The 13,566-nt window shown below is 43.8% G+C and overlaps 1 protein-coding gene across 1 annotated transcript in view; it reads right to left on the bottom strand.

The window, feature by feature from the left end:
- Positions 1 to 5,424, bottom strand: part of LOC147119839 (putative G protein-coupled receptor 139) — a 101,728-nt gene extending 96,304 nt beyond the window's left edge. Inside the window, exon 1 of the mRNA XM_085984160.1 lies at positions 5,355 to 5,424. Within this exon, the coding sequence (XP_085840286.1) occupies positions 5,355 to 5,424 (70 nt within the window). The remainder of the gene's footprint in view (positions 1 to 5,354) is intronic.
- Positions 5,425 to 13,566: the final 8,142 nt, after the last annotated feature.

Raw genomic sequence — 13,566 nt, 5'->3', positions numbered from 1 at the left:
TAGATTTGAACACAAATCCCAGAGACTTAATCTGAGATACTGCTGCCTTAATACACAAATGACAATGTGTTTTCACCATCATTCTGTTGTTCAGGAATACCGCCCTAGATTAGGCTTTCAAATCCCGGAGATTTACACTGAGAACCTGCTGTCTTAATACACAAATAACAGCGTATTTCCACCATCACTCTTTTTTTATGGAGGATCGCCCTAGATTGGGAACCCAAATCTCAGAGTTTTAAAGTGTGATCCGGCTGTCTTGATACAGAAATTACAATGTATTTCCACCATCACTCTACTGTTATGGAGGATCGCCCTAGATTGGGAACCCAAATCCCGGAGATGTACACTGAGATCCTGCTGCCTTAATACAGAAATAACAATGTATATCCACCATCACGCATTTGTTATGGAGGATCACCCCAGATTGGGAACCCAAATTGCGGAGATTTAAACTGAGATCCTGCTGTCTTTATGCACAAATATCAATGAATTTCCACAATTACTCTACTCTTAAGGAGGATCCACCAAGATTGGGAACTCAAATCCCGGAGATGTACACTGAGATTCTGCTCTCCTAACACACAAATAACAATGTTTTTCCACTTTCGTTCTACTTTTATGGATATTCGCCATGGATTGGGAACCCAAATCCCAGAAATTTAAATTGTGATCCTACTGTCTTAATACACAAATAATGTATTTTCACCATCACTCTACTGTTATGGAGGATCGCCCTAGATTGGGATCCCAAATCCCAGCGTTTTAAACTGAGATCCTGCTGTCTTAATACACAATTAACAATGTGTTTCCACCATCATTCTGCTGCTAAGGAAGATCGCCCTAGATTGGACTTTCAAATCTCGGTGATGTACACTGAGATCCTGCTGTCTTAATGCACAAATAACAATGCATTTCCACCATCACGCTGCTGTTATGGAGGATCGCCCTAGATTTGAACTCAAATTCTGGAGATATACACTGAGATCCTGCTGTCCTAACACACAAATAACAATGTATTTCCACCATCACTCTACTGCTATGGGGGATTGCCCTAGATTGGGAACACAAATCACGGAGATTTAAACTGAGATCCTGATGTATTATTACGCAAATAACAATGTATTTCCACCATCTCTCTACTGTTATGGAGGATCCACCAAGATTGGAATCTCAAATCCCAGAGATGTACACTGAGATCCTGCTGTCTTAATAAACAAATTACAATCTATTTCCACCATCACTCTACTGTTATGGAGGTTCGCCCTTCATTTGACCTCAAATCCCGGTGATGTAAACTGATATCCTTCTGCCTTAATACGCAAATAAAAATGTATTTTCACCATCACTCTGTTGTTAAGAAGGACCGCCCTTGAATGGGAACCGAAATCTCAGAGATTTAAACTGTGATCCTGCTGTCTTAATACACAAATAAAAATGTATTTCCCCCATCATTCTGCTGTTAAGGAGGATCGCCCTAGTATGGGTTTTCAAGTCCCGAAGATGTACACTGAGATCCTGCAGTCTTAATGCACAAACAACAATGTATTTCCAAAATCATTCTGTTGTTAAGGAGGATCGCCCTAGAATGGGCTTTCAAATCCCGGAGATTTACACTGAGATCCTGTTGTCTTAATACACTAATAACAACGTGTTTTCACCACAATTCTGTTGTTAAGGCGGATCGCCTTAGATTGGGCTTTCAAGTCCCGGAGATGTACACTGAGATCCTGCAGTATTAATGCACAAATACCAATATATCTCCACCATCACTCTATTGTTATGGAGGATCGCACTAGATTGGGAACTCAAGTCCTGGAGATTTAAACTGAGATCCTGCTGCTTTAATACACAAATAACAATTTATATTCACCATCATTCTGTTGTTAGAGAGGATCGCCCTAGATTGGGCTTTCAAATCCCAGAGCTGAACACTGAGATCCTGCTGTCTTAATACACAAATAACAATGTCTTTCCTCCATCACTCTACTGTAATGGAGTATCGCCCTACATTGGGAACCCAAATCCCAGAGATTTAAACTGAGATCCTGATGAATTAATATACAAATAACAATGTAACGCCACCATCACTCTATTGTTATGGAGGATCGCCCTAGATTTGAACTCAAATTCCGTAGATGCACACTGTGATCCTGCTGAATTAATTCACAAATAACAATGTATTTCCACCATCAATCTACTGTTATGGAGGATCGCCCTAGATTGAGAACCCAAATCCCAGAGATATAAACTGCGATCCTGCTGTCTTAATGCACAAATATAATGTATTTTCACCATCACTCTACTGGTATGGACGATCGACCCAGGTTTGGCTTTCAAATCCTGGAGATCTACACTGAGATCCTGCTGTCTTAATACACAAATAACAATATATTTCCACCATCACGCTATGGTTATGGAGGATCGCTCTAGATTGGGAACCCAAATCGCGGAGGTTTAAATTGAGATCCTGTTGTCTTAATACACAAATAAGAATGTATTTTCACCATCATTCTGTTGTTAAGGAGGATCGCCCTAGATTGGGATCCCAAATCCCAGAGATTTAAACTGAGATCCTGTTGTCTTAATACACATCAAACAATGTATTTCCACCATCACTCTAGGCTGTGTTCCAGGCTGAGATTCCTCCCTCTGAATACAGGGATTGTATTTCCACCTTCACTCTACCAATTATGCTACAAATAACCTTAATGGGGAGAAAGGCTCGGGTACCCGAGAGCTGTCGGCGCCATTGGAACTGCTCCGCTTTGCATCAGAGCATGGAAGAAAACTGGAAAAATGTTAAAATTCTGTGGTAACGGCGCGAATAATAAAAAACCAACACAACACTCAAAATCTAAACAGTTATCCCAGTTTTCCGAGATATATTGGGTTACTTTTAAAAAGGTTACAACGTTCATTAGTTACAACCAGTTGAAATAATTGACGTGAAGAGCCAAGAGGAAACGATTTAAACTGAGCCCAGGTTAAATAGGCGACCGCTCCTTGGAACTTTTACTGAATAGAAATGAATGGGGATAAACGAAGTATAAAAGATGTTGAGATATTAGCCTCTATAGTTCTTCTGATTCCGCTGATCATCAGCCACAAGCAGTGACCCAGCTGCCGAGTGGGTGATGGCGGTAAATGCGTACTGCCCAGGAACCACCGAATGATCGTGCGGTGTGTTCCACCGTATGACCTTCCCCACTACCAGTCTAATAAAAATGATCGGAGTGAAGTGAGACACAGTTCAAAATGTTGGTGTTGGACATGGATGGCGAGCGGTGTGTTTCGCCCTGTGACCTTTCCCACTCGAAGTCCAATTAAAATTATCGGAGTGAAGTGAGACACAGACTCAGCTAAACATGATTAAAATCACTAAGGAGATGGTACTCGGTAAAATAATGGGACTTAAGGTGGATAAATCCCCGGACCTGATGGCCCACATCCAAGGGTCTTGAGAGAAGTGGCGGTAGGGATTGTGGATGCATTGGTGATTATTTTCCAATATTCCCCGGACTCAGGAAAGGTCCCGGCAGATTGGAAAACTGCTAATGTAACACTCTTATTTAAGAAGGGAAGTAGACAAAAAGCCAGAAACTATAGACCAGTTAGCCTAACATCTGTGGTTGGCAAAATATTGGAGTCCATTATAAAGGAAACAGTAACAGAGCATTTGGATAGACATAATTTAATAGGACAGAGTCAGCATGGTTTTATGAAGGGGAAGTCATGTTTGACAAATTTGCTGGAATTCTTTGAGGACGTAACATACAGGGTGGATAAAGGGGAATTAGAGGTCGTAGTGTATTTGGACTTCCAAAAGGCATTTGACAAGGTTCCACACAAAAGATTACTGATCAAGATAAAAAATCACGGGATTGGGGGTAATATACTGGCATGGGTGGAAGATTGGCTATCTAACAGAAAACAAAGAGTTGGGATAAATGGTTCGTTCTCGGGCTGGCAACAAATAACCAGTGGTGTTCCGCAGCAGTCAGTGCTGGGACCCCAACTCTTTACAATCTATATTAACGATTTGGAGGAAGGGACCGAGTGCAACATATCCAAGTTTGCCGACGATACAAAGATGGGAGGGAAAGCAGTGAGTGAGGAGGACATAAAAAACCTGCAAAAGGACATAGACAGGCTAAGTGAGTGGGCAGAGATTTGGCAGGTGCAATATAATTTTGGAAAGTGTGAGGTTATGCACTTTGGCAGAAGAATCAAAGAGCAAGTTATTATCTAAATGGAGAGAAACTGCAAAGTGCTACAGTACAGAGGGATCTGGGGGTCCTGGTGCATGAAACACAAAAAGTTAGTATGCAGGTGCAGCAGGTGATCAGGAAGGCCAATGGAATCTTGGCTTTTATTGCAAGGGGGATGGAGTATAAAAACAGGGAAGTCTTGCTGCAGTTATACAGGGTATTTGTGAGGCCACACCTGGAATACTGCGTGCAGTTTTGGTTTCCATATTTAACAAAATATATACTTGCTCTCAAGGCGGTTCAGAGAAGGTTCACTCGGTTGATTCCGGAGATGAGTGGGTTGATGTTGTGACTCTACTCATTGGAGTTCAGAAGAATGAGAGGCGATCTTATCGAAACATATAAGATTGTGAGGGGGCTTGATCGGGTGGATGCGGTGAGGATGTTTCCACTGATGGGTGAGACTAGAACTATGGGGCATAATCTTAGAATAAGGGGCAGCCCTTTCAAAACTGAGATGAGGAGAAACTTCTTCACTCAGAGCGTAGTAAATCTATGGAATTTGCTACCCCAGAGAGCTGCGGAAGCAGCAACATTAATTAAGTTTAAAATGGAGATAGACAGTTTCCTAGCAGATATGGGAATTAGGGGTTACGGGGAGAGGGCAGGGAAGTGGACGTGAGTCTAGATTCAGATTAGCCATGATCCTATTGAATGGCGGAGCAGGCCCGAGGGGCCATATGCCCTACTCCTGCTCCTACTTCTTATGTTCTTATGTTGGTGTTGGACATGGATGTTGGGCAGTTTGTTCCGCCGGGTGACCTTCCCCATTCCCTGTCTAATAGACTGTAAACCAGGAAGACATATTTAGAATCTCGCGGCAGCACTTGGCCATAAAACACAGGGGAAAAATAATAATCCTAAAATAATATTAATCATATTTGAATGTAAAGTTAAAAAAAAATCTCTATTGCAGCGCCTTAGACAAGCAATGGGCAGCGAGCGAGCAGTATCAATTGAATCGATAGCAGAGATGGGTGGACTCTGTACCAAGGCAACACGATACATCACCAGTTACATGGTGACAGCAGCGAGACAGCTCAAAATGATTGGTAAAATGAATCAGTGATTGCAGTGACTTACCCGGGACACCAAAAGCTGCGAGAACAGGATAGTAAATGGCGTAGACTGGCCCCGTCACTTGTCCGTGCATTTCCCCAGATCCTCTATCAGGTCGCTTCGAGTGTAGACGAGGATCTGAATGTGCTGTGTGAAATATTCGACGGTCCCTCATTTATACTTGTTGGAATTCTCCAGTGACACAAATAGGCGAATCACCATTTATGTTAATTACAATTGTTTGAACAAACAGATCACATCACTCAGTTTCACTTCATTGTTATAATAACAATGGATGGGTGTTTCATAATTTATTAGAAAACACCCAAATTCCACAGTGATAGTTTCAACCAGTGCTTGAGAGAACAATCGGCCCCAAAGGCTCCGAGCCCGGAACAAGAAACTCACTCATTGTTCTTGCTGCTGATTACTGACCATTGGCGCCGGGCTGTCGGCTTCCTGCCAAGCATAGAATCATAGAAATTTACAGCACAGAAGAAGGCCATTCGACCCATCTTGTCCGTGCCGGCCGACATAGCGCTAAACAAGCCTAATCCCACTTTCCAGCTCTTGGTGCGTAACCCTGTAGGTGACGGCTCTTCAAGTGCACATCCAAATAACTTTTTTAATGCAATGAGGGTTTCTGTTTTTAATAAAGCTGCCTCTACCACCCTTTCAAACAGTGAGTTCCAGACCCCTACCACCCTCTGTGTTCTACCTTATAATTGCAGGTGTTACGTTTTGTTGCCACCAGTAGGTGGCAGTAGATGGTAATGGCCAGTAGGGTCACTCAACAGGAACAGGAAGTAGTATAGTGATAAGCAAGCAAAGAGGTCACATCAGCATGAAGTGTGCTGCAAGTTAATCTGCTGTAATCTTACGTTGTTACGCCTTCGAAAGCATTGCCTGTGAGTTGAATGGTTTCATTACATATTCTTGTTTAGCTGTTAGTTATATCTCAGGTATGTAACAAGGTACATTTCTGTCTTTTTTCTTTCTCAGTTTTACTCCAACCCAATACAACTGATTTGTATTGTTTCATTGACCTCATGCAAGTGTGGCATCATTAAACACTGGAGCTTGGACGCTACATCCTTACTCCCATGTCGTTATTGAAAGGAGATTGGCTGGCTGTCTAACTGCATAAGACACATACATGTAGGGAGGACGGTACACTCTGGGTGAAAAGAATTCTCCTCAGCTCCCCTCTAAACCTTCCGCCAATTACTTTAAATCTATGCCCCCTGGTTATTGACCTCTCTGCTAAGGGAAGCAGGTCCTTCCTATCCACTCTATCTAGGCCCCTCATAATTGTATGCACCTTAATTAGGTCTCCCCTCAGCCTCCTCTGTTCCAAAGAAAACAACCCCAGCCTATCTAATCCTTCCTCATAGCTAAAATTCCCCAGCCCAGACAACATCCTTGTAAATTTCCTTTGCACCCCCTTTAGGGCAATCACATCCTTCCTGTAATGTGGTGAGCAGACCTGCACGCAGTATTCTAGCTGCGGCCTACCTAGTGTTTTATACAGTTCAAGCATAATCTCCCTGCTCTTATAATCTATGCTGATAAAGGCAAGTATCCTGTATGCCTTCTTAACCACCTTATCTACCTGTCCTGCTACCTTCAGGGATCTGTGGGCATGCACTCCAAGGTCCCTCTGATCTTCTGCACTTCTCAGTGTCCTACCATGTATAGTGTATAACCTTACCTCTCCAATTGCATTAACTCACACTTTTCCAGCTTGAATTGCATTTGCTAATGTTCTGCCCACCTGACCAGTCCATTGATATCTTCTTGCAGACTGCATCCTTCTTCTACATTAGCACCCACAATGGCCATTTTTTGTATCATTTGCAAACTACATAATTATACTTCATTACCAGTTCCTGCTTTCCAATAAAATGAAAGCAGTGGTTTTGACCTGAAATTGTTGAACTTGATGTTGAATCCAGAATGTTGAAAAGAGATATCTTTATTGATGCTTTTTAATAGATAAGTTACCAGAGAACCAGGAGAACTGCCCCTCTATTTCTCGAATAGTGCCATAGGATCTTTTACATCCACCCGAGAGAGGAGATAGGGTCTTGATTTAAGTTTCTTCTGGAAGACATCACCACTGACAGTGCAGCACATCCTCAGTACTGCACTGGAGTGTCTGCCTCAATCATGTGCGTAAATCTCTAGAGTGGGAATTCAACCCGCAACCTTCCGACTAAGAGGTGAGCTTGTTACCACTGAGGCAAGGCTAAAACTGAATGTACCCTTCATTGTCTCCTTTACACTCTATTCTGGGTCTCTTCTGAAAAAGTTACAGTGGACGAGCAATTAGCGTAGAGTCATGGGCGCTGCCCAGCACACGTCACCATCCCACTCCTCACAAGGTGAGCAATTGCACAGGGCTAGAACTGCGTCACCTGGAGACGCTTGAGATTGCCTTTCTCGATTAGGTGGCACCTGATTTCAGTGGAAACGCTCAGACCGGCCGACAACATTATTGTCAAATGATCTGCAGCTGTGACAAGGGAGGGCCGCTGGACTTTGGGATTGAAAGGGGGTGGTAGTTAGAGATCATGGTTGCGTGAGGTTTGGTGTTTTAAGGAGAGGATGGGGACAGCAGATTTGAAGGAGTCAGGTTGCAGCCCGTGGAAAGAGAATCATTGTCAATATCACCCAGTACCGGGAAAAGGGAGTGGAACTGAGTGGTCGGGAATTCAATGCACTGGCATCTATGGAGCAGAACGTGGATCTGATGGAGGAAATGAATGGGGAGGAGGCATGAGAGAGATATGTGGGAAACTGTGAAAAGACAGGGTCGGTGTGTACAGTTGGTAATAGTGGGGGGAATAGACGGCAGACAGGTAGCTGGAGGTCGAAGGAAGGGTAGAAAGCAACGAAGCAAACATGCTCCCGATCTTGAAAATAACGAAATCCATGAGGTGATTGAGACATCTCGGAATGTACTTGCTGAATTGAAAGAAGGCCGCCGACCATAGATCCAATATGAACACATTTTCAATGAGCCATTCCGTTTGACCATCCCGCACCTGTACTGTGTGAATGCGGGTTTTTTCTCCCCTTGTTTCCTGCTGGCGATGCCTCATGCTTGGTCCGGTTCTGTGATCACTGGAGGAATTCCCGCTCCTCCCACCACCCGTACCTCACCAACATCGCTATTCTTCATGTATGGCGCTGGTCAGCGAGGCCCAGAAGTTCATCTCTGGCGGTGGTGCAAAACGGGCGGTATCGAACTGGCCGCCTGTTATTCGTTGTGCCTGAAATTCTGAGTGGATAGACTATTCTACCAGTAGAGCGGGGAGTCAAAGCTGAGGGTTATCCTACTCCCATCCGATGCTCACATACAGGAAATTTCCAACAGGCGGGTCGCTGGAGAAAGATTGACAACATTAAGTTTCAAGATTTTTCCTGCTAAATGACCAGGGTGATTCTGGCTATTTCTAACGTCCATTCTGTCGGCTCAACTGATATCACTTAACTGAACATATTCTAGAGATAGGGATGCTATTTTTAATTTACTCTTCTAATAAATACGTTTCTTATACATTGAACATTATGTGTATTATGTTCATTAAGCATACAGTGCATGGAATAATGTTTAAAGATGCAATTAAAAGACAGGACTTACAATCACATCTGATAATTGTTGCTTGTGAAGTCGAACCTGTTGCAGATGTGAGCTCAGTATCTTAGGTCATTGCGAATTCAAATCCTCATTACAAACAGCAAAGGATTGTGAGTCCAGCAACAATAACTTCCATGTGATCCTGGCCCAAGTGGTTTTATGAACATAAGAAATAAGAGCAGGAGTAGGCCATATGGCCCCTCGAGCCTGCTCTGCCATTCAATAAGATCATTGCTGTTCATCGACCTCAACTCCACTTTACCGCCTGATCTCCATATCCCTTGATTCCCCTTGTAAGAAAAGCTGATATTTAAAGATATTTAGTAGATGTGAATCATATATGTATAGCATTAAATGTAGCCATTGGCCAAATAATATTACCCATAATTACTCCTTGGTAACTAGAAAGCTAAGACTTGTTCATAATGTAGCTGCAGACAGTTCAAAAGCAGTTTTGACTAAGTTTTGATAACAAACAGCCACAGACTGCAAGTGAAGGTCAAATCATTAAATTGCTAAGAAAAACATATTATAATGCTGTTAGAACTTAGAATTCGTTAACAAAACTGATTGCAACAATATTTAAAGGATAATTAGTATAAATTCCAATAAATGAGAGAGATCATGGAAGTTAAGGTATGTATCTGGTAGATTAAAGTGAGAGAGTTTGTATACGTCAAGACTAGTGAACCAGCGCTGAAATGGGCCTGGCTCTTGGTGTAGAGAAAGGCCTTCTATTGCTTCAAGCTGGAAATGAAAGAGATAAAGTACATTCCAATGGGGTGAAAAGCTATAAAGAAGATAACATGACAGCGGAACAGGGTTAATGGAAATATACTGGAAAAGTAGTGACCAGGTTACTAGCCTTAACCTGAGTGACCATGGTATTTTGACCATTAGAACCAATTAAAAAAGGTGATTTTGTTAAAGACCATATATGGACACTGGCCAACTGAGCTGTTGATAAGGAATGGGTTAAAACTTCAATAATCAAAGAACAGTTTCACACCGAATTTTGCTGCGACGATAAGGAACAGACCTGAGATGACGTTGCCTGTGTCCGAAGGGCTCCAGAAACCAAGGGCTGCGATCTATTCATTACTATCGCCCAATGATAAGTATTGATTATGCTGTAAGCTTAATACATCTGATCTATTGCTCAAACTTACTGGCTGCTGCCTTTGTGTCTTGTCCAAGAACTCTGATTGATCTTACTGACTGACTCACAGCTGGCACCCCAGATGGGACGAGACAAAGCGGCTAGTATTGTGGAATAGACCAGACCTTGAGAGTATCCTCCTGATCAGCTGCTTCTCTTGGGGAGGGATAGCCCTTCGTGGGGAGTGCCCGTGAATTGCGCACCGATAATTATAAATGTTAGTGGTCTGTTAAGAAAACAGCAAGATGACGAATAAAAGTTTTGTTAACACGTACAAGAATAAATTAGACAGAGGTGCCTGTGAGGAGGAAGTACAGGTACTATTGATGGAATGTTTATGCAAAGGAGACCGAGTCCCCTTTGACAAAGTGATAAACTTTATTCCGGAACGTGTAGATCTAAAAAAAATTAAAAGTGATAAGGCGACTAGGCTACTCGCCTATGTAGTATTTTACTGTGCTCAAAGAGATGATGACTACTGTAAGAAACAAAGTAAATAAATAGAAGAGCTAAGAGCACAACACAATGAGTCAAAAGAAAAACGTAGGCAAGAGGTGGGAGATTTGAAAAAAGCGAATTACTGACTTGGAGAACCAGACCTCTCAAGCTGCAATAGTTCTGCAACAACAAAGCGTGTGTGCAGTCCAGGCAGGAAGCGCTATGCGTGAATTAGAAGAAACCAAACAGGCGTCACAATCTTGTGAGAGAGAGAGGGAGGGTCTTACGCATGATTTCCAAGATGCCCTAGGCGCCTTGAGGGAAGCTCTCCAGGGCCCTTATAGAGAGACGGATCACACTCAGTGCAGGTTGAAGATATACGAACTAGAGGGAAAGCTGTGAGAACGGGAGTCTGTTGTGGCTGCTGTTACTGTCAGATCATATGATTCAGCAGTGGGAGCAGCTGAAGGAGGACAAATGATAGACTGGGATGCACTAGAAGGCAAGACATATCAGCACGGCCGACATGATGGTTGGGGAGACACCGGGGTGTCCTCCATCCATGAGGAGAGGCAGTTGGCCCCTGTGAGTGTCATACTTAGAACCCAGGCCTATGATGACAAGGGGGAGAAAACCTCCTCTGAGAAGCGCTCCGTTCCCCTCAATGCTGCCGAAGTACAAGCTTGTGTTCATGAGTTAGGCCCCATAACACTATCTGAGTGCCCCATCAATGTTAAAGTTTGATGGAATGCTTGGAAGCGGGGACACAGTGAATTAGAGGTCTTCGATTTGAAACGCATCCTCCTCGCTGCCACCAACCCCAAGATATGGCAAAATCTTCCGTTCCTGGTTTATAATATTGGGGTTACCTCGGCAGTAGTCATGGAGTCCATTCAGGAACAGTTAGGCATAAACAGCATGGATATGGCTAAGAAATGTTATCAAACAACACAGGGACCAGTAGAATCACCCATTGTATACAGTGATAGGCTCGACATGGTTTATGTTGAAACCCAAGAGATTGCTCCTGACTCCGATGATGAAGGGAAGGACCAGGTACCATTCAAGAACCAATTCTTGAATGGCTTGCAAAGCTCATTGAGGCACGCTCTAGGACACACGGTCTCACCTGTGACTGAGTGGCCTGACCTAATCCAGACCAGCAATCGGGCATTGAGTTTAGTAAGTGAGGAGTGTAAACCAAAAAATCCTGTTAGTGTGGTAGAAGGGTCAGTTATGCCCACTGCACCCCCCTACACACGTCGATTAGAAGGAAATTGTTACAACTGTGGAAGACTTGGGCACTATTCTAAATTTTGTAAGAAACATCAAAGATAGGGCCAACGGCACTCTCTATTTCAAAGAAATCTACCCCCACCACCAATAATACCCGCTGATCCCCTGGAGACCAAAGTAGATCAATTGGCAGGCGAAATGAGTAACATAACAGCCATACTGAAACACACACAATGTTACAAGAGCTAATTGGATGGCGGCCATAGAGTCATAGAGTCATAGAGTAATACAGCACGGATAGAGGCCCTTCGGCCCATCGTGTCCGCGCCGGCCATCAAGCCCTGTCTAATCTAATCCCATATTCCAGCATTTGGCCCGTAGCCTTGTATGCTATGGCATTTCAAGTGCACATCCAAATGCTTCTTAAATGTTGTGAGGGTTTCTGCCTCCACAACCCTTTCAGGCAGTGAGTTCCAGACTCCAACCACCCTCTGGGTGAAAAAGTTCTTTCTCAAATCCCCTCTAAACCTCCCGCCCTTTACCTTGAATCTATGCCCCCTAGTTATCGACCCCTCTACTAAGGGAAAAAGCTCCTCAGCATCCATCCTATCTATGCCCCTCATAAATTTGTACACCTCAATCATGTCCCCCCTCAGCCTCCTCAGCTCCAAGGAAAACAAACCCAACCTGCCCAGTCTCTCTTCATAGCTGAAGCGCTCCAGCCCTGGTAACATCCTGGTGAACCTCCTCTGCACCCTCTCTAACGCGATCACATCCTTCCTGTAGTGTGGCAACCAGAACTGCACACAATATTCCAGCTGTGGCCTAACCAGTGTTTTATACAGCTCCATCATAACCTCCTTGCTCTTATATTCAATGCCTCGGCTAATGAAGGCAAGTATCCCATATGCCTTTTTTACCACCTTATCCACCTGTTCCGCCGCCTTCAGGGATCTGTGTACTTGCACACCCAGATCCCTCTGACCCTCCGTCTTGCCTAGGGTCTTTCCATTCATTGTGTATTCCTTTGCCTTGTTAGTCCCCCCAAAGTGCATCACCTCGCACTTTTCCGGGTTAAATTCCATTTGCCACTGTTCCGCCCATCTGACCAACCCATCTATATCGTCCTGCAGACTGAGGCTACCCTCCTCGCTATTTACCACCCTACCAATTTTTGTATCATCCGCGAACTTACTGATCATACCCTTTACATTCATATCCAAGTCATTAATGTAGACCACAAACAGCAAGGGACACAGCACCGATCCCTGTGGTACCCCACTGGCCACAGGCTTCCAGTCACAAAAACAACCTTCGACCATCACCCTCTGCCTTCTGCCACTAAGCCAGTTTTGTATCCAATGTGCCAAGGCACCCTGGATTCCATGGGCTCTTACCTTCTTGACCAGTCTCCTGTGCGGGACTTTATCGAAGGCCTTACTGAAATCCATGTATACCACATCCACTGCGTTACCCTCATCCACACACCTAGTCACCCCCTCAAAAAATTCAATCAAATTAGTCAGACATGATCTTCCCTTGACAAAGCCATGTTGACTATCCCTGATTAATCCTTGCCTCTCCAAGTGGAGACAAATTTTGTCCCTCAGGATTTTTTCCAATAATTTTCCTACCACTGATGTTAGGCTCACTGGCCTGTAGTTCCCCGGTTTTTCCCTACTACCCTTCTTGAATAATGGTACTACATTAGCGGTTCTCCAGTCCTCTGGCACATCCCCTGTGGCCAGAGAGGTCCTGAA

This window comes from Somniosus microcephalus, chromosome 4 (genome assembly GCF_052327205.1).
Source record: "Somniosus microcephalus isolate GS21.2 chromosome 4, FLI_Smic_1.0, whole genome shotgun sequence".
In the NCBI taxonomy this organism is placed as follows: domain Eukaryota; kingdom Metazoa; phylum Chordata; class Chondrichthyes; order Squaliformes; family Somniosidae; genus Somniosus; species Somniosus microcephalus.
This window is presented reverse-complemented; position numbering and strand designations above follow the sequence as displayed.